Source organism: Echeneis naucrates, chromosome 4 (assembly GCF_900963305.1).
Source record: "Echeneis naucrates chromosome 4, fEcheNa1.1, whole genome shotgun sequence".
Lineage (NCBI taxonomy): Eukaryota > Metazoa > Chordata > Actinopteri > Carangiformes > Echeneidae > Echeneis > Echeneis naucrates.
The window spans coordinates 757,637-782,937 of NC_042514.1; the positions used below are offsets into that span (position 1 = coordinate 757,637).

At 44.5% G+C, this 25,301-nt stretch overlaps 1 protein-coding gene across 5 annotated transcripts in view; it reads left to right on the forward strand.

Annotated features, from left to right (window-relative positions):
* Nucleotides 1-25,301, forward strand: part of ptprsa (protein tyrosine phosphatase receptor type Sa) — a 194,288-nt gene that overhangs the window by 81,440 nt on the left and 87,547 nt on the right. For all 5 annotated transcript variants that reach the window (XM_029500050.1, XM_029500049.1, XM_029500052.1 and 2 more), the window contains 2 exons: nt 11,379-11,524; nt 14,037-14,178. In XM_029500050.1, coding sequence (XP_029355910.1) covers nt 11,379-11,524; nt 14,037-14,178 — 288 coding nt within the window. The remainder of the gene's footprint in view (nt 1-11,378; nt 11,525-14,036; nt 14,179-25,301) is intronic.

The following is a 25,301-nucleotide window of genomic DNA, read 5'->3' on the forward strand; positions in this document are numbered from 1 at the left end:
TCAGCTGGCTGAAAACAGGTGAAATTGCACTTCGACACGTCTGACAGACGTCTTTGTGCCTCTTTTTTTTTGACTTTTATTCTTGTTTTGGGAGAGAAAAGTGAAGCGAAGCTGCAGAACTGCTCGGCTCTGGTCTTCAGTTCAGGTTCCCCCTCCGCTCGAACTTGGAGACAGTCTCTGTTTGCTCAGCCTTCTTTAAACAACATTCATTGCAGTCTGCTTCATCTTTGATCGAGATTAGCTGCCCCACGCGCACACACACACACACACACACACTTACAATGCTCCAACAGCAGGGCTCCCTCCCCATCTGTCAGTATCTGCCCGTCTTTGTCTGCTCGATATGAGCGCTGTTTTTCTCTCTCTCACTGTGTTCTATTGTTTCTTGCTCGTATTCTCACACTTTTATTTGTTTTGTTCCCCCCCCGACCGCCTTCCACCTCCCACCAACTATCATATATACATATTCACGGACACACACCCTCCTTCTTCTTCTCTTCTCTTTATGGGGCCGCACAGCACCGGCCCGCCATTATGTCTGCAAATATATGCACACACACTCATGGACTACTTTCTGTAGCTCTCTCTGATTGTCTTTCACACCCACATGCTCAGCTACACACACACACAGCCCAGTGGTGCCATTGTCTGATTATATTCACTCTCACCTGAATTGGAGGGGTGTGTGTGTGCATGTGTGTGTGGGGGGGTGTCAATTAACTCTCTTTCTCACACACACACACACTTCTTTGCAGTAATGCCACACTGAAGGCATGATGTCATCCCTTCCCCTCACATCCCTCCCTCTCTCTCTCTCTCTGCCCTTCATCTCTTTCCATTTACAGCCATAAATCACTGTGAGAAGGAGACATTTTTAATCAAAAGAGAAAGAGCGATGGCTCAATATCTTACACCACCCGAGCCTTAATAATGCTCGGCACCCCGCTTGTCTGCATGTCTGTATTTTTCTGCATGTTTGCATAACATTTGTGAACTGATGCATGCGTGTGTGTGTACGCAGAATGTGGCTCATGTGTGGAGCGTCACCGGAGCTTTGTCCTGTGTGGTTGAAGCATATTGAGCCATAAAATTTGTTTTAGCACCAACAGCAACGAAAAAAAACTAGACATCTTCATTGTGCATTGTGCAGTAATTATGTTTACATGTCGTTTTCAGTTTTTATACTGTTTGTTTGGAGCTGTCCTCTATAAATAACAGACTTTGTACAAATGCGCAGTGTTTATACTGGATAACGTTATCTGGCAAAATAGCAAAACTGCGAATTAAGTCAACTATTTATAGAATTTATGCTAAATTGCAACCAGGAGCAGTTTTCAGTCAAGATAAAAAGAATAAACAGCTTCAAACAAAGACTGCACCGCTGAGAGTCGAGTTTATAAACTATTATACTCCGCAGAAAGAAGTGAATGAAAAGTTAAACGGTGTGTTTATGTTTGAAACATTTCACAGCAAATAGTGACGCTGAAATGAATAAATGGGTCTTTCAACACTAATTTTTGATCCAAATTTTTTATCAGTTATGATAAATGAGTATTGATTTGCTGTTTTATTTGATTTACTCCAAATAATAAAGTTAAATATCCAAATCAGATATGACCGGGACAACAGTTTATGTTGTCCAGATGTAAAGGAACAAAATTCATCATCATTTAAATTTCTTTTGAGTCAAAATGAAACGTAAATAAAAATGACCTTTCTGATCTCTGCCCATTTAATGCCAATAATGTTTCTTTGTATATTGTGCTGCGTCAGCGTGTCACAATTAATTCACCTTTATGCCACTTAAGTAGAGTGAAGGTCACATTCCTGCCACTCAGAGAAAGAGGAATATCTGTTTTTTTAGTCTTTTCTTGAATTGACATTGAATTGATTTGTGTTTGTGGAGAAGGAGACAACATTATACGTCAGCATTTTCTCCTCCTCACTTTTTCTTCCTCCGTTCTTTTTGGCCTCTCGGAGTCCTCAACTGTAGCAGTCTTGGCAAAGCCCTCCTAATAGTAATTGGCCAGAACTCACAGCGAGGGGGTGAGGGTGTTCAATTATTTATATTCCTTTGATGCTGCCAATTGAGAAAAAAATAAAAAATAAAAATGAAGACCCTTAGTGGAGCTGTTATTTACTTCTTCTTCTCTCTCCTTGTTTCTCTTCATTGGCCTTTCTTTCCTTCTCCCTCACTCACTCTTTATCTTTTCTCGTTGAATTATGCCTGAGCCAACACTGTCAAATTAATTCTGTCAAATTTAATTTTATGTGCACCCTGCTCTGGCATGCTTAGCCCCACGCTTTGCTGTGCAGTGAAGCAGTTTTTCTCTCAAATGAGAAGAAAACAAGTTAATTTTTAACTGTGTTACAGCGAAGAATCTCTGCTTCAAGTTTCCTGTTGGTGCCGTCCCGATTCTGGAGGAAGTTATAGGTGTTAGCCCCGCCCCCAGCCTTTCCCCTTTCCCTCTAAATGAACATCATGTTGTAGTTCAGAAAACGTTTACTGAGGGGGACAACGGACATTTTCCCATAGACTTCAATAGTTTGTGTTATTGTGTTAGTTGTCTGGACTAGCATTTATGATACAAATGACTGCACGCTGTTAACAAGAAGCCCCAGTTTGCTTTTTGGGTCCATTGACGTGACGTCCAGAGGAAGCAGCTGGTCAACAGTGTCAGATTCCGAAAAGGTCGTCAAACGTCGAATTAGCCGGAAATATAAAACGAAGTGGCGGCAGCATCGGAAGAAAGTCTACTCAGCTGGAGGTTTATTTAGTTTTCCTTCAAATGGAGCTCTCAAAGCTCAGTTCGGTCAACGCAATTGATCAAATAGCTGTCAGCCAGCTTTCAGCCACAGCGATGTTTATGCCTCCGCCTTTTTTTTGCCATCATGTCTTTCTCAGTCTCTTCCAGTCACATGCTCCAGTAGTTTGAGCGATGTTTTATGAGCTCAGTTTGACAGAACAATACAAGAAAACAAGTGATTGAAGTGCAGTAAAAGTGCTGCCCTTCAATGTGTGTTTTTTTTTTCCAGCAGAAAAAAATTCAACACAACACAAAGGTGGCTTTACGATCAAAAAGCTCTTTGATGAACAAGTTTGGATCTTCAAAGATCGTGTTTTCTGCTAATTCTCTGGCTGGGAACATGTGTGTTACTTCACAAGGATTCATATCTCCAGAAAAGAGAGAGAGCGTGTTTTGTGTTTTTTATTTCTCCTTGTTATGATCGGGCCTGAAACACCTCGGGCAGTTCGAGGCGTCCTCTTCAGAAAATGAGCCAACGAGTGTCAGACGGCGCAAATTAAACTCTAAATGACAGAAAATTGTTACCATTTCACCTCCACAGGGTGTTTGCTGTGAAATCAGACACATAATTTAGTTTCATTTCCTTCTCTCTCTCTCTCTCTGAAATTTCGACCCATTTATTTGTAAAGTGTCAATACTTGGTGTCAATTTGGTCAATTCATACATATGTAGATATAAAGTGAACTACTCTTTTGGAGAAGCAGTCCTGCTTCTTGTTTGTTGTCTCTTCTGATGCGCTGACGAGGGACAGAAACAGAAATGTCAGAACTTTAGTCAAATAAAGAACTACTGAGCCTCTAAATCTGTGTTTTCTCCAAATAATGATGATTACATTTCCCTACGGCGGAAATGAACTGTCTTTAAAACGCCTATTAAAACAGGTAAAATGGACTCAGCTGCCTTTTTACAAGTTTGTTGAAAGGAGATTGCGATTTTGAGACACCAGATTACGAGATGGACCATTTTCTCAGCGAGAACAGGCCATCCGATCCAATCCAGGCAGCACAGAGTCTCTTTGTGAATCATTCCATCCACAGCTGCCCCAAGAGCAAATCCCAATTAGCCTTTCTTCCCGACATTTTAATTGGAAAAGCAACTGTTTCATTAACCCTTAAGCTGGCACAGCCGCAGTAAGGCAGAGACGGAGCCTGACCCGAAGCTTGCCCTGTGGAATATGGCGACAGCGCAGATTAGCTCAAACTGTATTTTTGTTTCTAGACTGAATGCTTATTTTAAGAACACAATTAGACCTTTTCAGACGTTCACCCTTCAACAATGCGATCAAAGTGTAATGCACATTCTCCCCTCAATATGCTCAAGAGCTCTTCGGCAGAAGGAAAGTGCTCAACTCTCAGTTCTCTAATTCAGATTTAATTCTCATGCTGATGGAGAAATGAAGCGGTTTCCGTGTTAAAAGGAATTCAGTGAAAGGACGTGATGCCAGACCTGAAATAGCTTGTTGGGCTTGTCAGTTTTAATTATGTACAAATAAAACTGTTCTCTCAACCAAAACTAACATATTACAGCTTAAATGTCAGCAAAATGATTTATTTATGTTTGATTTTATGCATTCAGCATGACATCTGCATTTGCTGCACTATACTTTGGACGAACAGCTGCACCAGCCACATGCAGTTATTGGAATAAACAGTGTAGCCCTAAACCAGGGATGCCTTAAACTGAATTTATTCCAAATAATTGGATGGCAACAGAAAAGAGGACAAAGGAGGATTTCTGAGGAAAATGTCTCATTTTGAAAATTATGGGATGCTGAGAGCAGCTAGTAGCTCTAAATCTGTGCTGCAGCAGAAAAATAACCAAACTTCTTCTCAATAAACGAGTCGTGTTGAAGCCTCCATATAAAATGATCTTTTCTCCTTCTCTGCTGAAAACTGTGTTTCTCTCCCAGTCGAAGTTTTTCGCAGGAGTCTGTTGGGTTTCGTTGGCAGTGATTACGTGTCAAAACCTCCAGACAAGACAAAGCAGGACTGGTTTAGAGTGAAAGCTTGGTTTCCATAGTGATGGCGCTTGCCCAGGCAGCTTGTGAGAATTGGTCCTGATTGATGGGGGCTGGTTGTTTGGGCCTCTAGGGTGTGTGGTGCGAATGTGAAAGAGGGGGGTGGTATGTGTGCCTGATTATATGTTTGTGTGCCTGTTCATGCATTCATTTGAATGCACATTTGGCTGAATCCGTCCGTGCAGCAGCTCAGCGTGTATCTTCTGATACTTGCTGGTTTTGGTCGGGCCCAGGTCTGACCGACAGGCGGACCGCCTGTCGGCGGATACTGTGAGCTAGTAAATCTCTCCACGTCAGAGGTGCACATGCCCGTAGTTCACTGCCCTGCTGCTCCATTCTCTTGATTGATGACCACTACGGCGAGGCATCAAATGAGAAGTTTAGAAATATCTCAAAGTAAATCATTTCTAAATCAATACAAAATTGTGAAATTGATCGGTGGCACAAAGTCCAGAGAAACTGATGCCAAATGACTCCGACCTCTGTTGGTGGCTCCTGACGGCGCCCCCCTGTGTGTGCCATGTGTCTGCTGTTTGTCTAAAATGAAAACTGATTTGGATTCATGTCAATAAATCTCACAAAGTGAGTAACATTCAGCAGTTCATGTTCCAGATCATATCTGGCAACTCATTTTTAGACTCTTCAGCTTTGGCTTCATTTCTCAATGCAGTCATTATATGTGTGTGTGCATATATAGTCATTTCCATCTCACATTTTTGGCAGGACAAAGTGGAATTAGTTGCATTTCGTCGTCATATTAACTCAAGTAGGACCGAATGTTCTTTTTAAACGTAGCTGCTGAGGGAAAAAAGGTCCATGTGCTGTGAAAGATGCCTATTTGTAGCAAGATGGATAACAAGTACCCTTTTCCCGATTTTCTGCCTTTCACCGCAAATCACTGAATGGCTGTGCGTCATTTTGTCTCCCACTTTGCTAATTTGGCGGGTAATGGCTCCTATTTATGACCCGAGAAGCTTTTCTCCATCAATTACTGTATTAGTCATAAAGCCAACCCCGCTCGGAGTGACAACACTGAAGTGCTGTAGATGGAGCCGTCTCATATTCACGCACCGACCTCCCGCTCTCGTCCACCTCCAAATACCGGAGTGGTGTTTGTGGTCTTATCTGAGGTAGTGGCCGGTAGCAGGTGATCGCCGTATTAGCTAAACAAGTGTCTGTATGCACGGTGTGGCTTCTCTTTCCTTTTTTTCTCTCCTGTTAGCCGGTCATGTTTGCAGGGATCGGGTTTATTCTCGGGGCCTTGTGAAGATAGTTGGGCCCCCAGTGTGGGTTATTTTAGCTCAGGCCGTGTCCCCCTGCCAAGCAGATAAAGACAGGTCTTGTGTGCTTATCTGGGCAGAGTTGTACCTCAGTCTGTCAGAGGGGCGCTCAGGGGATACACAGACTTTGGCAGAAGGGACAAATGGCCACTGCGGGTGCAACGTCCTTTCAATGTCATCTCTGCTAACAGACTGTACGCTGATTTTTTGGAGACTTTAATACAACACAGCTCAGAGAACAGAAGTGTACACCTTTTTTATAAAATGTGGCACCGGTGGGACTCAAACCCCCAAAGGTCTGTGTCCAGAGACACTCCGGAGAATATTTTACATTTCTAAAGAGACAGAGAGGAAGCTTTTCCATGAGGTGTTTTAGCACTACAGATGTGGGGGGTGGGGGGTCAGACCAGAGGCTGTCTATAAATTCCATCTAATGACCATCAGGGGGTGACTGAACCGGCTGTGTAGAAGTCTAGTTTCAAGTCTTCAATACAACACAGGAAAATACCAAAAAGGGGCGGGGCTATTATTATTATTATTATCATTACTATTATTATTAACACCTTTTTTTAAAAAAAGGGTTTTTAAAGGATCAGAGCAGCACAGAAATGAGGATTTCTCACGATGTAGCGCTGGTCTACAAAACCAAGATGGCCAAATTACAGACCCGAGACTTGAAAACTGCAGCTCACATATCGAGGGGTGACATCAGGCCGGGTTGCCACTTGGAAGAAGTTTAATAACAGGAAAAACAAGATTTATGCGGGATGTATTTTTAATATTTAAGACGCTGAACATAAACTGGATAGCTTCAGCTTTTCTCTGGTTAATTAAGTTTCATTAAATGTTACAGAGATGAAATATAACTATACAAACATGAAAACCTGTTAACTATATGTGTGTGTGGTTCCCTCCATCACTAATTATTTTAAAACATTTATACCACTGAACCTTTCCTGCCCTGTAATTACTCACCACGTGGTGAGTGGCAGGACGTAAACGCTGAAGAGAAGAGAGGCTGAAAGTCAACAGTAAAAAAAAGTTAATTACACTCGTTCGCACAATCATACACTGCATACCTTTTAGTAATTGCATCATAACTGACAATTATCTGGCCGCAGCCAACGATGGCGTACGTGTGTGTAGACAAACACATAAAATAGGAACACGTGCACATATATCCACTGTACACACAGGCAGAAGTAGAAAACACGTTCAGGGGCATTTTCATGATTCAGTCACGCCTGGTTTCTTTGGAAATTCAATAATCCCAGTGATGTTTGAACAATACTAAACCCAGTACCTGAATGAAGGATCGAAAATAGAGGCAGATGGTTGAGGGTAAGGTTTTTGTGTGTGTGTGGGCATGAGGCAGCAGAGCCAGAAACACAAACCTGTCTTAACTTTTTTGGTGCTTCTGTATTATAATTATATATAATTCTGTGGCCGTGCAGTAAAGTGAAGCATTCTGTGGTACAAACACTCTCCTGACTAACAATCGCACACGGACGCACACAACCTGTTCCTGTGGCTCACTGAGCAGACTGTTTCTTTCATTGTGGGAAGAAGCCAGAATAAGTGCCGAGAGAAAACATGCTCGGGCCTAGAGCTGGAAAGAAAGGAACACTTTTGGTGCTAAACAGCATTAACCACTGCACCACCGCGCCGCCCTGCAACAAAACAAGTCAGGTTTAAAGCGAAGCGGCTCAGCAGCTGCAGGCAACCACGCCATTTATCTGGTGAATGTTTCTAAGCCCTGTTTTTCTAAAGCAGCCAGAAAGCCTGCAAATGATAATAAAATACAGCGAGAGAGAAAAACCAACAGAAGTTCTTTTTTGGATTACATGTTTTTTTTTTTTCCTCACATCATCTCCTCTGCATCCTCCTGTCACCTTCTCTTCCTCCTCTTTATCACTGACTCCTCCTGCTCTCCTCTTCCTCTCATCCCCCATCATCTCAGCCTTTCTCATTTCATACATTCTCCCTCCAAGCCTCCTCTCGCTTTAAAGCTTCCTCTGATAATATTGGAAACTGTGTTTAGTACGTTATGAAAAAAAAAAAAAAAATCCCAGGCCTGTCGTCTGGTAAATTCAGCCTGACATGCGGACAATCATATTTATTGTACAGCTCGCTCATCCTATGAAGCAACAAAGAGAGAGAGAGAAAAAAAACGGCAGAGAGAACGCAACTGGGTGGAAATGTCGAATGGTCCGGGGGAAAACTAATCAAAGAGCGCTGGCCTTCAGCAGAACCAGTGCCACAGGCCTGCTCTGTGTAAATCCCTCTTCTGTCTCGACAGAGGGCACATTGTAAGGGGAGGTCAAATGCAGAGAATCTGTGTTGTGTAAAGCCAGCCTGCGTGCTTTCAGAATGGAAATTGAAAGAATAAAATGCCAAAAGGAATCATTGTATGCTCCAGACATCGAAGAGCTTTTTCTTAATGCTTAAACCTTCACACAGTGAGCAGATAGGCTTTTATTTTCTTTTAATTTATTTGTAGCCCTTTCCTGGTTGAAGGGAAGTTTAAAACACCTAGTAAACCAATCTACAGAGACATCACGTTGATGAAACAATCCCTTCTTTCTTCCTTCCTCTTTTTTTTTTGTGCTTCCTCCATCTTCACAGAAAGACACCAGGTTGTATATTTTTCTGCTTTTCCAAAAGCAGCCCTCGTTTTTATCACACTCTTTCAATGAGCCGAACGCTCCGGGATAACAAAGACCAGACGACGACTGCTGCGCTGAAACGGATAATAGATGTTCATCTTCAGGGAGTTATTCAAACAAGTTCCCAAAGAGATGACATAACTGCTGAGGAAGATGATTCATTACACATTCATCACTTTTACAAAATTAAATGCGTTGATGCGTATAAATCTTATACCACGGCAGCGATTGACCCAAAGTCTTCAGTTAGTTTCTCGTCAGAATAAATGAGTTTGTGTCCGTGTCGCAGTCCTGGAAATTAAGTGCACCAAAACAATTGTCCGATGTATGTAATTAACAGGGTAGTGAGAACTCAACAAAACATCATGTGGAGAAACTTTGACATACCGTCAGGTGTTTTGACTTCCTCAGAGGGAGAAGAAATATTTTGAAGGAGGAAACAATCAATATTCTTTCATTTTGAACATAAAGAGGTCAGGAATCAATATGTCCAACATTAAAATGATGGTCAGCAACGAATCCTTTTAATACTTCTTATTACAGTAGAAAAGTTCCATCCCTGATTTGTGTAGCTCAGATTGTTATCCGACAGTCTGACACGTGCAGCACGTGTGTTGGTTTTATTCACCGTGATGGTAAAAAATGTAAGAAAAAATACATGTTGGTCTGGATGGCGCCTCGACCTCCGGCCCAGCGGTCAGTGTCATGTTTTAGCCCTTTAGCTACATATGCATCACATTACTGCAGAACAAAGGATGATAAAGCAGATAAAAGTCAAAGGCAGATAAGAGTGACTCCGGCCTCTGACTGCCTGTCTGAAGCATTACACAGAAAATTGGCTTTTTACTTGATAGCATTCCTTTTTTTGGTCTGTGTTTGACCATGGAGTAGAATAATGAGCTGGTAGCTTTAATTCTGGCCGTAATCTTGTATTTGCTGACGTCCAAGTCTGGAAACTCAAGGTTAAGTTCGTCTCACACAAGGGGAGGAAGAGGAGAGGAAGGAAAGGGAATGAAAACCTTTTAGATTTGGTTATGATGTGTGTAACCACCAACACTTTAATAATAAATGTAAGAGTTACTTTATTATGTACCATTTTCCAACGAAAACATCCCGATAAATCATTATGCAGAAAAATAAAAGGAAGGAATTGATGCATAAGACAACTAATCACCAAAAGCCAAATGTAGAATTGAATTGAAAGAAGAGATTTAAAGGAGGATGAAGAGTCTGATTTGGGTTGTGGCACCTTTAGACACAAGCCTTGACCTCAGGAGACCAGCATGCCTCCGACTGCAGATCTCGGACAGACCAGAGTAAACCAGGTCAACCAGTCAGAGCAATTTAAAGCTTTAAAAGTCAGCTATAAAATGTTTAAATCAAGCCACTAAAGGATTTAACTTCACCAGCTCTGACTAACCAGCGACTAGTTGATTTGTTGTAATATTTTCAGCAGTAACATTTTGGATGTTAGTTGGAGGCGGTTTGATGAACTTTACGTGTTTTCCTGAGGCGGTACTCTCGACCTTCTTTCCTCTTTCCTTGTCTTACACTATTTCTCTTTTCCTCATTCTCTCTAAAACATTCTGTCTTTCTCTCCTTAGCTGATAATGAATGCAGGAGTTCTCCTTCATATGTGTTTAGCAGTGCCTGGAGACTGGTGTCGGTCCATGGTCCCTTAATTATTAATTTGACGTTGTGCGCTGGCCGTTTGATCATCCACACATATCTGTATGATTCAGATTTAACAAGTTCCCCAGGAGACGGTGTTACTTCTTTCTCCCGCTTCATTTTTCTACAAGGCTTGTTGTCTCTGAGCGCCTTCAACTGCAGGGATTAGATAGGGGAATAAAAAAAAAATAAAAATAAAAATATAAAAAAAAAAGCCATCACCCACGGCGGAGAAATGACTATCATTTGATGGACAGTTTCATCACAGGCATCATTTTTTTTAGTGTCTGAATTGAAGCACTGATCGTAGGTTTGTTAGTGCAGTATCCACTTTTATGTTTTATGACAATATCAAATTAAAATAAAGAACTACTGTACTGACTGCACGTCCCTGTGGGGGCCATATTTTTTTGCTGCTGATCATCAGCACCTTGGCACAACGTCAACACATAAATTCCCAGCGTCTGGATCAACACACAAAGCTGCAGCAGCCCGATGAGAAAAGGCCCCCGCGATTCAATTTCCACCCGGGTTTGTATTGGCAGGGGGTGGGAGGTGGGGGTAATTCAGAATGAGTACTTACCCCAGTGATTACAGAGGATGCCCTATCAGGAGAGAAACTGGGAGCTCAGTCACCGTGGCGGGAAATCAAATCCCAAGTGTTCGATCCACAGAGGATTGTCTGTCCAACCAGTATCTGTGTGTCCGACCGGTTTTCAGTTTATTCCCTCCCTACAGAACAGTGTGTGTGTGTGTGTGTGTGTACGGGGGTGTAAGAGCAGGCTGCTGTGGATCTGTGTGTGGATGAACTGAGATTTGGCATTTGGAGGTCCGTTTTTCAGAAATGTAATTCCGCCTATTTAATGCTTCTTTGGAAGTAACAGAGTCGGCTCCAGCTGCTCTAACCTCTCTCTCCCTCCTCTTCCTCCTTTCTCAGCACCACCACGGTTCACTAAAGTTCCCATCGACCAGACTGGCGTCTCGGGAGGTGTGGTCTCTTTTGTTTGCCAGGCGACAGGTGACCCCAAGCCGAGGGTCAGCTGGAACAAGAAAGGCAAGAAGGTCAACTCCCAGCGTATCGAGGTGAGTCCGTGGAGGCCGTTCCCTAACACGGTGCTGGGGAGGGAAATGAAAAACAAATGACATCACAGTCAATATGCAGAGTTAACGTGTCTAAAAACTATATCTAAGTTTGTTCTATTGAATGACAAAAGAGAAAAATGGATGCTTGTCAGCAAACATTAGCAATTTAAAAGGAGCTGCTGTTTCCTGCTGATCGTTTGGACCACATAATAAATTATTCTTTAACCTTCCGGCACTGTTTATATTGGGACAAATTAGATTTAAGTTTTACGACCCAGAGCCGCCATTAACAAACATCTTACAGTCACAACCAGAGTCAATTAAAGGGCCGGACTCCCAGGATCTGAGACTCATTTTTTCCACTCGTGCTGTTTTCCCGTCACTCTCCTGAACCACGTCCACATTAAAACTGCCGTCGACTCTTGCGGTCGGGTTCCCACGCAGTCCTTTGTATTTTTGAAAAGGCTGTTTCTGTTTCTTCTCCCGCAGTTCTCACAAATAGTTCAGGACAACAGCTAGCCCGCTTTTCACGGACTGGCTGTGCTAATGTGTAGGTCACCCAGTAATGCGATGTTGAGCTCTCCCATTCCACCAACTCTGTCCTCTTTGCACTTGACTGAATGCCGTCTTCACGTTCTTGTTTCTACTGCTGTGTTTTTTTTGTTGTTGTTGTTTCTGCAGAAGGCCTGTCTGTGTGAATGTGTCTTTATGTGTGTTATTCATGATGTTTGTTGTTGAGTTCTCGCCAGGCATCCCAGATGGCATCTCTAAAAGTCTTGATTGATGCTCAGTGTCTCTTAATTAAAAAGTTGCTTTCGTTAAGGATGACGGCAGCACGCAGAGATAGACACACACACACACACAAACTCTATCACAATGACAACCACAGGGAAAGGGAGGGGGGACCAAAAAAAAAGGCAACATCAACACAAGGGGGAGAGTATCTCAACGGAGGACAAAATAAAAAGGCGAGAAGTGTTTGTGCGTTCTCTTCTTTAGCATGCTAAATGGGAAACAAAGCCAGGGGCGTAAAGCAGCCCGCCAGAACGGACGCTTCTTTTCCTCCGTTTAGCATGAAATAAAAAATTTGTAAAGAGGGTTTTGAAGTAGTTATGATTTTTTTTTTTCCTGTTCTACCCTCTAGACAGCTGCTTTGATATCGATCGTGATGCCGTGCTCTGCAGTGTTTTTAGCCTAATTAACGCCTCAGCTCTGAGACGTACAGCAGCGGAGCAGCGGGGCTGCCGAACACTTCTGCTTGTATCTCAAAGTCATGTTTTGCTCAGAGATCTCCACAGCGAACCTTTCGTTGAGACGGTGTAAGCTCCTTGGAGGAAGGACGGATATCGATAGAAATGGTTTGCAGTGAGACTAACAAACAGCTTGGCCATCTTCGCTCGGTCCGCCCAGAATAAGAGCGGAGCAGGAAACGACCGCCTGTAAAAGAAAGAGAAAGTTTCAAAAATCCCACTTTTTGTAGTCAAGTACAACACACAAGGCGCCTTCTATCGACTGGCCATCAGGGGGCGACTCCACTGATGGAATCAGAATTCTGCTACACCCACTAACATCTCAGTTTAAAATAAAGATAGGTGATAAATTAAGTCCAGCAGTAAAACAATGTGATTCTTTCAGCTGTGAAGAGTTTTACTGTCAAACATTTTTATAGAAGGTGAATTTGGACAGTTGAAACATGAAAGGAGTTGATGTTTTACAGTTCTCAGATATAATGATGTTTGTGAGTGAGGCACTGTGTTTGGTATTCTGAGCACATGTTGTGTGTCTGTGTGCGTGTAATGTGAGTTTGTTTGTCAGAAACACTTTGAGTGAGGTTGAAACAAAAGGCTGTAAAGAGAACAAAGGGCATAATTACAGATAATAACAAGAAATGAAAATACAAAAGCAAGCAAAGCAAGCGCATCATGCATTAAGATACGGACTGGAACTGTGTGTGTGCGTGTGTGTGTTGCATGATAACTCCAAGAAAATTGTCAGCTGAGTTCATGTTTCTTTTTTAGACTCTCCGGTGCGGCAGCCTACAAAGGTTAAAACCATCATCAGGTTTTTATTTTTAAAAAAAGTTAGGTGATGTCTCGGTTGCTAAGCAACAGGAGCCTTGTTTTGCAGTGCAGCCAAAGTGAAAAACCCTCCGTAGACCGGACCGTCTCATTTTGGTTCAGCTCCGTAGACCTGGTCCTCAGAGGGACACGGGCCTTTAATTTCCAATCATGACTGCGGATGGACGTCTGGCTGATAAATTAACATTAAATAGAGGACATTAATCCTTCAAAACACAAAAAAATTATTATTATTATTTAAGGTCATTCTGCATATTCTTCCACAGTGATAGAATAATATATGCATGCAGTATTTAGTTTGATTTAAAAGGTTATTTAAATACCTGAAACGTAAAAAAAACTATGATTTGTTAATGATGTTTCGTTTCCAGGGTGAAGAGATCTGATCTCTCAGAGTTTGGGGGAAATTAATTTCTCTCCCGTTCTCCCAACAGACGATCGAGTTTGACGAGGGTGCCGGCGCCGTACTGCGAATCCAGCCTCTCCGAGCGCCACGTGACGAGAACATCTATGAATGCGTGGCTGAGAACAGCGAGGGCGAGATCACCGTCAATGCCAAGCTGTCCATTATCCGAGGTGAGTCGTGCATTATGGAAGAGCGTGCAGGGGGGTAACTGCAGAATAAATCATTCAGGTGGACATCCAGGAGCTCCTTGGCTTCTTTTATGGTCACATCTCGCCTTGGAGTTTCTGCATTTGACAGGCTGTGAGGTTTGGGCCTTGAAGATGGAATTTCTGCCATTTTCAGCCGTTTGGACTTTTGCTCGGTTGGTCTGGACTTCATGATGAGATGTTCGGTTTTTGAAGCCGCCTGATGCAGAGCGTGCAGGATGTTTATGAAGGTCCATCCATTTGGTGCCGCTAATCAACTGTCAATCATGCACCTGTATTTGCCCCTGATGAAAAGCTGCAGGGTCCCTGAATGAAGAAGATTGATTGGTCACCCACAGACAGTTGGGACACAGCAGCTGACAGATGCATCTGGACACACACACAGTCTCACACACAATCAGGTATAAAATAACAAAATGGCCTGAGATGTGTGTAGATGAAATGAGTGAACTTCTGTGGGGAGAGTCCTTTAGGTGCCGCTTTAGTTGTTTAGTTGTTATGTAGTTGCTCCGGCGTAGAGGTCGAGGAGGACGGCTTCTGAGGCGAGTAAGCATACAGTCGCACACTCCCCCTCAGCCTACCTGACTCAGTCTGCCTCACAAACACAGACAGACACACACCCAGTGTCTTCTCCTCTCTCCTCTGTTCTCTCCTGCCGCCATCTGCCATGTTTCCAGGGTTGGATGAAGCTGAGCTATTGCTGGCTGGCTGGCAGCACATGAGCTCGGCCTCCCTGGCGGTCAGATGCATGCTGGAGCAGGGATTGGAAGCCTGGCCCAGCATCCTGGGTTAGTTATTGTTAGCAACAAACCACCCACCCAAACCCTGGAAGCATTTTGTTTGGTGCTGGAGGGGGGTGGGTGTGATGTGAGAGCCTCAGGCGCCTTTCAGGACGCTTTCGGTACTGAAACCTCTGAATGGCCTGTATGGTGACATTTGTGGCTCCTAAAGTGGTTTACATTTAGTGGTCTTTGAAAAATCTTTGTCACTTGTGGTCCAAAGCCAAACTTTTTGGTTAAGTGCATAAAGTTAGTCAAGTTTTATCTCCAAGGCCTGGCATGTGTCATCAGTGTGTGTGTGTGTTAGGTGTGTGAATGAGGTCAGGGCTGAGCCAGGCCGGCCCACAGGACCAGAAGGAAAATGAAAAGTTGGAATTGGCTCGACACGGTTTCCTCAGAGGAAGACGGCGGTTCTCCTGCCTAGGTAGGACCCGACACTGCTGCAGGGATGACAGTGTGCTGATGGGAGAGCGAAGGTGCAACATGAGCGGGAGCCCCCCCCATTTAATGAGGTCGGGCTGTGCCACATTAACCCATCAGCTTTCAGAAGGCAGAGACGTGATTTCATTTACAGAAAATGCAGAAATAAAAATGCACAGACGTCGAAGGAGAGGTGAGGAGTGAAAACGGGCAGAATGAAGGTGAATGAAAGTGAACTGAGCTGAAAAAGAGCTGGCCAAAGATGAAGGCAGACAACAGGGGGTGCTGTGGACAATTGGCAGCATGGAACAGGTGAGGGGGACAATAGGCAAACATGGGCTCTTGGAACAGAGGCAAAGGATTATGGGATATGGGACAAGGCACAGGGGACACATCTGATGTAAACAGAGGCTTTGTGGTCTGGGATCTGCAGAGGCAGAAAATGGGTCGCCACGCTGGGTGACTTGTCCAGAAAGCCGCGGCACACATTTTTCAGAAGATCCAGCTGCAAGATGAGCAGACGGCCACGTACCGCCGAACAGTCCAAATCATCACTGCAGGGCTACACAGCTGTTAACACGAGTTCACGAAAGTCACCCAACACCTAAATGACCCTGAACTCCTCACTCAAAGCGGCCATCCAAACAGGCTTCCTCCTACACTGCGTCTGCTCTGATGACAGCATGGGGGCTCCGTTGGCGTTTGAAGCAAAATTAAAAACAACACGGTCTTTTCTGCACTGGTAAAGATACGCAGCAACATCCAACACCTTCTCCACACGCACCGACTTAAATCTCTAAAGCACGTTCACGGGCCGAGGAAGAGACATTGTGGAACATGTGAACACTCTCTAATCCACAGACTACGCCTGAAGCCCCGCCCTCTCTGCTGCTGTGTGGGCGCTTGTGTTGGTGGCGATGGCAGAGTGCGTTTAGCACTGACTGTGACACCTCTTTGGCTGTTACTCCACTGCCTCAGCTGAATACCTAAGATGGGGGCCATCTGGCCCCACTAAGACTTGCACACAGTCCTCTGGGAGTCCTTGGAGAGCGACTGACAGTGTATGAAGCACACTCTTGATATCTGACACAACTCACTGCTCGCTGTTTTTGTTTTTTTTTCCTGTTTCTACGATTTGGCTGTTTTTCCTGAGGAAGTGGGATACTGTTGGGGAGTTACCCTCCTTTTAAACTGCTGAAGGCGTCAGCCCTGTGGTCAGCGTTTGTAAATGGATCCTCCCCTGAGGAATCCCAAGCAGCAAAAACTGTAAGGGATAAGATTTTATTTTTCACTTTTGAAGTTGTAAATATGACATTGAAATGATCACAGCATGACAGAAATGCTCTCCAGACAGAAATAATAATCATATTGGTTGAGTTGAACCTCACTGGTGAAGCCATGGAGCTGCAGTTTTTCTCTTGAACTAAAATTCGCATGAAATCTGGACTGTTTGAAGCAGCAGGAGGCCGACACTCCTCTGATATTCACAAACACTCTCCGAAAATTCAGCCTTCAGGTCCAGCTCTACACACACACACACACACACACACACACACACACACACACACACCCTGCACTCCTGACCAGGTGGAACCAATCAAACGCACCCCTCTCTGTCTCTCATCACTCTGTAACTCTCTCCAAAGCCTGTCCAATCCTCTTACTTTCTCTAAGTGTATGCCAAAGTGTAAACCTGGTTTTCATCCTCAGCACCAGCTTTTCTTTTTCTTTAGTTTTGCCTCAAGCCTCTCCCATCCTGCCCCCCCCCCGTTAGACGTTAGACGTTTGCTCTAACGTCCAGAGAGGACGGTTGAGGATCAGCTCGGTAAACGTCTCTGGGTGTGTCAGCTCCACCTCCTCCTCCAGATATGGTTTCTACCGGTTTGAAGGAAAACAAAACAAGATGTCGACGGATAAATTACAAACTGGAGGTTTCAAAATGGCGGCTGACAGACCGACGAGGGAGGTCATGGAGGGTTGACACTACAAAGCAGCACTGTGCCGGTCAGGTCAGGTTTTGGACCAGCACCCTGAGGGGAGCGGGGTGCAGCCTGCCAACTGTTTGATCAGCCTCTCTGCTAATTGGCTGCTCTCCGGGGAAGTGGCAGGTAATAGTGAATTTTAATGGGATCCTGATACATGCACACTTAAGGCGAGGGATCTGCGGGGGGGAAGGGCTGATAGGGGGTGAAATTCTGAGGTTGGGTACAGGCCAAGGCACAGCAATGAGATGGTGAGGGTTTGAAAAACGACAAGTGGGAGAAAGAGACCTGGAGTGAAAGTTAAACAGACACAGTCCAATCAAGCTCTACACTAATAGTCGCTCCAGGCCAAGCCTTAAGACATTCTTCTCAACTCTGCTTTAGGTGCTCCATCTTGTTCTCTCTGTATTTCTCACACAATATCACAGCCATCATCCAGGCGCGCTCCCCTCTATCGCTCTTTTCCAGAATTGTTCTGTCTCCACTCGCCTTATTTCGCTTTATTTGAGGGACAACGTGCGGCTCGTTGCGTCAAACAGAAACGATTTATCATTTTTCCTTGCAGCTGTTGTGCAATACTCCAATCTGACCTCCACATATTTAACAGTGAAATGGAAATTCGTACAAGTTGCAGGAGTTTGACAGATATGAACTACTACACGCTGTCTTTCAATGCAGAGAGAGTCCCTTTTCCTACACAGATAAAAACAAATGCTTTGACATCCTCTGGGTTGTCAGTTACAGTCACAGACATTAGTTAATGTTCCTGTTAACTGCTCCGATCCTCATAGCTTGTAGTGTGACTGCGTTGGCAACAGACGTTAAGAGATGTGAGATTTTTCTCCGTGTGTGTGATGCAATCCCATTTCAGAATTAGTTTGTGCTTTTAAAGTCTGAGCCGGAGCTGAGGCTGACAGGAAAAGACGGTTTGAGAAGAGAGATGATGGAGAAACAGGAGGAGAAAAAAGCATTTCTCCTCCTTGCTGTTTGTTTCATCAGTATTCGCTGTTCATATCATCTGAGCTCCAGTGCAAACAGACATTTAGATTTGTGAAAATACTTCCTGTGGCTTCATTTGTGATCCTTTGGGATTTTGTAACCTTTTAAATCTACTTCTCCCCAAAAACCTTTTGGCAAATATGAGATTTCTGTTTTGACTTGTATGCACATACACGCACACACACGTGTGTGTGAAGGTGTTTATATGTATATATATTTACATATATATTGTGTATATATTTTTACACTCATTTGCTTTCCGTGAGATTTTCCTCTGTCACATCTGCTGTTGAAGGTTTGAATGCTCATTTTGTTGTGTTGATTTTAGAAGGAAAGGTGAGTGCAGGCGATCGGCCAGGCTGGATGAAAAATTAATAAGACACACTCAAACATGAGCAGGTGTGTTTATGAGAGAGAGATTATTAACACACAGCTGACAGAGCAGAGTTTGTGGTGTGTTTAAATCTGGGTTGTTGTTTTTTTTTTCTTCTGCAGGAGGGCCAATGGACAGGTAGACAAACGGACAGGACAGGTAGACAGACGGTAAGGTAGACAGACGGACAGGTAGACAGACAGACGGACAGGTAGACAAACGGGCAGGTAGACAGACAGACAGACAGGTAGACAAACGGACAGGTAGACAGACAGACAGACGGACAGGTAGACAGACAGACAGACAGGTAGACAGACGGACAGGTAGACAAACGGGCAGGTAGACAGACAGACAGGTAGACGGACGGACAGGTAGACAGATGGGCAGGTAGACGGACGGGCAGGAAGACAGACAGACAGGTAGACGGACGGACAGGTAGACAGAAGCACAGGTAGATGGGCAGGTAGACAGTTGGGCAGGTAGACGGGCAGGTAGACAGAAGCACAGGTAGATGGGCAGGTAGACGGGCAGGTAGACAGTTGGGCAGGTAGACGGGCAGGTAGACAGTTGGGCAGGTAGACAGGCAGGTAGACGGGCAGGTAGACAGTTGGGCAGGTAGACGGGCAGGTAGACAGTTGGGCAGGTAGACGGGCAGGTAGACAGAAGCACAGGTAGACAGGCAGGTAGACAGTTGGGCAGGTAGACGGGCAGGTAGACGGGCAGGTAGACAGTTGGGCAGGTAGACAGGCAGGTAGACGGGCAGGTAGACAGTTGGGCAGGTAGCGCCTGCCTTGTAATGAGACAGTGAAAAATAAGCTTGGCAGTATCAGCGGCAGATCTGGCTGTTTCTCCTCCTGCTGTCTTCGTGCCTCTGGGCTAACCCCTGCCTTCCCCCGCTCCTCTCAAATTATGTGTAAATGTGAAAGAAAGTAGAGGAAAAGTGGCAGAAATGCGTGCAGAGCAAAGAGGTCGACACAGAAAAATAGATGTTTATTTAAAAAGACAATGAAAGAATTCTGGAAAAACCTGGAAGCCAGCTGAGCAGCACAGATATCTGCAGGTTGATAATGAGCATCAGGAGCTGCAATGACTGGAAGTTACTTCAGTTGAATGTCCACATGTCACTGACGACTCTAAACTGGTCATGTTCACCAGCCAAACAAAGGTTTCTGATCAGCTGTGTTTTAAAACATTTATTGGAGAGCCCGTTTATTCTTCGTCACATTACGTGTCGTGAATGAGGCTCGTTCTGACTGAGAGTCCGGATCTCCACTGAGCGAATACTCTCGCTGTTGTCTTTTTCTAAACATATTATCTCGACCGTGTGCCGGCAAACTCAATTCTCATTCCCCAGCAGCACTCACAGCCTGACAGTAAATAATACGTGAGTTTAATGCTGTTTAGATCTGTGGATGTTAGCTCCGTCTTTCTTTGTGCCATTTCTTCCCTTTGAGGAGATTTAGGTTCCTTGTTTTGTTCTTGCGTGGTGCTCATGAGCAGCTCCTGCTTGTGTGTTGTCGGTGTGTGGTAGAGGACAGGCTGGTACAAACAATAAATCAATGGCCCTCGTGGCCCCCAGATCTTATTGGAGGTTTAAGAGGTTTTGTATCTTTTCCTCAGAAATATTCCCTTTGCCTTCCATCTGTGACGCTGATGGCTCTTTCCTCCCTTGAAAGATATCTCCTTGCCCACCTTTAACCTGCCCCCCCATGCCTCACCTCCTACCACACCTCATATGTGCATATTAGCATTTGTATGCCAGCCGGACTATTGGCGGCTTTATATCTCGCTCACTCTGTCTTTTTCTATTGCAGAGTTTAAAAAAAAAAAAGAAAAAAAAAAGTTGGCTCCGGAGGAAATTCACTCATGAGAGTTTATGGCCTCTGAATCCTTTGATCCTCAGGACCTCTAATGCAGTAATCGTGTGATTGGTGGATGAAGAAGAGGGGCACAGGCTGAGTGGTCGCAATATAGATAAAGGAGGAAAAGGGAAAGAGAGAAGATGGTGCTGATGGAGCGGGATAACTGGAAGGAGTTAACCTCTAGCCAGGGATGGCTGGCTCCTGAACTTTCACCATCAATTTCATATAATTCCCGTTCAGGTGTGGTGACCCCGTCCACCCCGGACATCGGGCCACAGCCAATATACGGAGTAAAAAGAAAAGGGAAAGAAAGAAAGAGATGAAGAGCAAAGAAAATGGAGAACAAGCTGAGGTTGGACTGATTGGTTTATTACCAGGCAGAAAGTTTGTAAAACGGATCCTTTGGCAAAGTTGGCAGGAGAATAAATTGAAAGATCGGTGTCTCAGTCACTTTTAAAACGATGAGTGTTCATTGGATTGATTGAACCTTTAACTCTACGTTTCCTTCCATCTCAGGACATTTTCATAATCTGCTCTTCTTTTCTTCGATTAAAAACCGGCACCATTGTCTGTCTGTTGAACTTCAAATACAACAATAATTTCTTGGCACAAATCCAGAAATATTTAGACATCCACGTTATTCAACTTTGATTGAGAGTCGAAGTTAAATTTCACACATCTGCTTCTCAGTAAAAGCTTTGCTGCAGCACTGCTGCTCTTCCTGTCATTATATTTCATTATATTAAATCTGCACTGGTATTTAGGTCCTATGTGGTTTTGTTGCATAGCTGAGAAAATGTAAATCAGTTCTCAGCAGCCAGCACTTACTGCTGCTCAGGGTATCTATTCTTGCATGCATTCATATTAATGTGTAGATGGACTATTTGTAGGTCGGTGGACACGAGATTTACGTCCCCATAACGGTTTCTAATTAATTAGACAATTAGACACGACAACAACAACTAATGGCAGTGATAGTAAAATGCACAATCGAGTAAACATTTGATAACAACTTGCTGAAAAGGAATCGGCTCTGAAAGCTGCAGCAGAATGGCACTTTTTGCTCCACTCCTAATCAGAGACTGAGAGCTGGAAGGAGGTTCCTGTGGAAACTGTGTGAGCGGCGACCTTTGGAGTGGCCCAACTCATGCATAAAGAAGAGCGAGGGGATACGGCCCGGACCACCAGCTTCATGCATATGCATGAGCCACCAGCCCAGGTGACTGAAGTCATACAACACAGAGGTCGTGCTGCGAGCCCTGCAGGATTGGATAAGTTGATGTGACTTAAAGTCCTGCATGCTTCGGGGCCGTGCAGACGAAACCTGTGCTGAAAGTCTGATATTCTCACTTCTTTCACGACTGGAAACGCCTTATAAGTTATACAGAACAATTCTTAATACGACAACACATCCGAATCTTCTCAAACCAACAGGACTGTTGTTGGGACATCGCAGCTCTTAGTGCGACGTGAGATGTACTTATCAGAGGGACAAATGGAGTGCGAGAGACACGGCAGCCGGAGGGAGGCCTGTTGGAAGACGCTGTCCAGGACGTCTTTGTGATTACAAAGCTTGTGTTCTGGATTGCGGCCCAGATCCAAGTGGATTTAACAGCAGCTGTTCATATTTAAAGAACACCGTGCTCCTTGGCCCCTCAGAGCCGACGCCACGTCCAACATGTCCCCTCTGCCCACAAACCCGAGCAACCCACATTGTCTGTCACAATGAAGGGAACAATGTGCTGTTGTTGGTTTTTTCATTTGGTACAGTACTGTATATCTGTTTTTCTTTTCCTTTTTGCTGCTTCCTTCTGGCGACAGAGAGGAAGGTTTGAACCTTCACCGTTTTTTTCTGTCTGTCGCTGCTGAAATTGCAGCTAAGTCATCTTCCCACTTTTCTTCACAAACAATCCTGTTTGTTCCTGATCAGCATTCTGCCCACAACCCCTCCGTCCTGTCGTCTTTATAAATGGCTTATTTATCCAACATAACTCCAGTCTCACCCCAGTGAAGGACACATCCTCCGTCACCCCTGCTGCCGTGTCCGCTTGTCGGCTCCACATCTTGAAGTGACGTTAAGTAATTACCAGTCAGTCATCTCGCCGCCTCTCTGCTCATTTTCAGCTACCACATATTCATAATTGTTGCTCCGCTCTCCAAAGGTGCCTCCAAACCTGTCATTAGTGGCTTAATTGCTCCGAGCTAATGGCCCACCAAGACTGTGACCTAACACCTCAGCCTCTCTCGTACATCTCCTTCCACAATTACTGTCAGTCTTTGGGAGGTTTTGGTGTTTGTTTGGGTTAGACCAGTTCATTTGGCAGGAAGGGGCCCAGCGCAGCAGCTCAGCCCTCTCAATCCGCCGTTGTTTTGGCTGCCTAGCGTTCAGACATCTTATAAAGGCCTTTGCTCCGCATGTCAGGGGCACCGAGCCTTCATTCGCACACACATAACACCGCTTCACACATATCAGCTAACAGCTGAGCCGTAACAACTGCCAAATTAGCTAATATCTCTGAACGCTGTGATTTTTGGCATTTGGCTCTTGCATGAGAAAAGAATCTGATAAAATGAAGGAATCTATGAAAAAGGTTTTGTTTTTTTTTTAAGTCGCAGCTCCTTCCTGATGTTAGTTAAGATAAAGACTCACACGGACCCTTTAAATAACTCATTCTAAAACTTATTTTGCCATCAGAAGAAGTTTGTGACTCCAGCTTGATTTCAGCTTGAAACCTCGGTGAGCAGTCACAGCACCCTGCAGCACGCTCTCTCATTACTGTCATCATTAATTAGGTAAGACATTAAATCACGCTGCCTACTAAAGGATCCGAGCCACTGTGGTTGTTTTAAATGCTGTGTAAAATAAACAAGTGATTGAACGGGAGCGCACACAACTCTTTAACAATTAAACAGCGGAGGAGGTCCATGTTGTCCAAAGCTCTCTGCTGCCGTGCTGCTCGCACAGTTTGAAACCGACGTTGCGTTTCAAGGCGCCCATAGTGTCTCCACACACACACACTCAAAGCCACCCAGCACTAAGCCAGACCTGACTGGTTGACGTTTCTCTACGGTGAAGCACTTCCTTTAATGGCCCCAGCCTCATCTCCTGTCTCCCCTGGAGCTCGCCTGTCTCACCCCGGTCACCTCAGGAGCCTGACAGGAGGGAGGGAGGGAGAGAGGGAGGGGGAGGGAGAGAGGGAGGGAAGGAGGGAGGGACAGGGAGAGAGGGAGGGAGGGAGGGAGGGAAGGAGGGAGGGACAGGGAGATAGAGAGGGAGGGAGAGAGAGAGAGGGAGAGAGAGAGAGAGGGAGAGAGAGGGAGGGAGGGACAGGGAGAGAGAGAGGGAGGGAGAGAGAGAGAGAGAGGGAGAGGGAGGGAGGGAGGGAGGGAGTGAGAGAGAGAGAGAGAGAGGGAGGGAGAGGGAGAGAGAGAGAGGGACTGAGAGAGATAGAGGGAGAGAGAGAGGGATAGAGAGAGAGGAGAGAGAGAGGGAGAGAGAGGGAGGGAGGGAGGCGGTGGAGAACTCAATAAACCTCCACCAGCTGAGATGGATAAACACAACTTTTTTTTCCTTTTTATGTTTTGTTTTTTGTTTTTTCCACTCCACTAAAGGAGGGCAGCGTTGGACCTGCCCTCTCTTGTCTGTGCTGTGTCTGTCACAGCAGCCACCACATCACAGAAACAGCCAGAAGTGGGCCCCTTTAGACCTGGACCCTGGTTTAGGCCTCAAAGCTGATCCATGTGGAGCACGATGATGTGTGACGGCTCTCCTTAATGAAAGTGCTGTTCTGATATAATTCAGCTCTTGATTCATGTTTCAAGAGGTAATTTGCGTTAGTTTATTCATGTACTGTTGTTTTGGGTTTTTTTCCTGTTTCTTCCATCACATGGAGGCCGCTGCTGCAGAGACTCAGGCCATTATCATTATCTCAGTAGGTTCGGTGCATGCGATGAATCAATCAGTTTTAAATTTTTAATTCACTCTGCGAATTGCTGGTTTATCACCGCCCTAGAAAATATGTGGCTGCAGCAGTTCTGCCTTCATTGGTCTGACTTTGTAGGAGGAAAGATAAAAATATTAATTTTTTTTTGTCTTTGAACTTGTTTATCTTACAAACCAAGTTATTATTTTACTTTTTAATTTTTTTTTTTCAATAAACAGTAACGTAGCTCCATTTCTTTTCTCTGTGATTCCCACGTGCCCACATTACCCAGAGTGCACCTCATGATTCACACGTTCACCTCTCCAGAGATCAGCTTAACCCACCAGACCTCATTTGGAGTGAATGAACCAAACCTGATGCAATTTCTGTCTCGAATGAACATTTCTCCACCTGGAAACCGACTTCTCCTTTATTTTCTTTCTGTCTTTTGTGTGTCTGTGTGTAATTTGGGATCATACGGTGTCAGAACAAATTAAGTGTAAACTATTTGTTCTATAGATTATGAGCCACCTACGGGATTATTTTATAGTCTTAGAAATTGGATCCTGTACAGAAAGTTCTGCCCTAATGCTATATAATATGATATTACCCTGCTCTGCCTGAGGGTAAAAGGTTTTTCCTGGCAGTCCTCTCCTCCATGATTCATCTGCCCATAGCCGTTACCTGAGGTTGGAGTTACCATTTGTTCCTCAGCTTTGTGTGGCCCTCTTGTTGCTGTTTGACTCAGT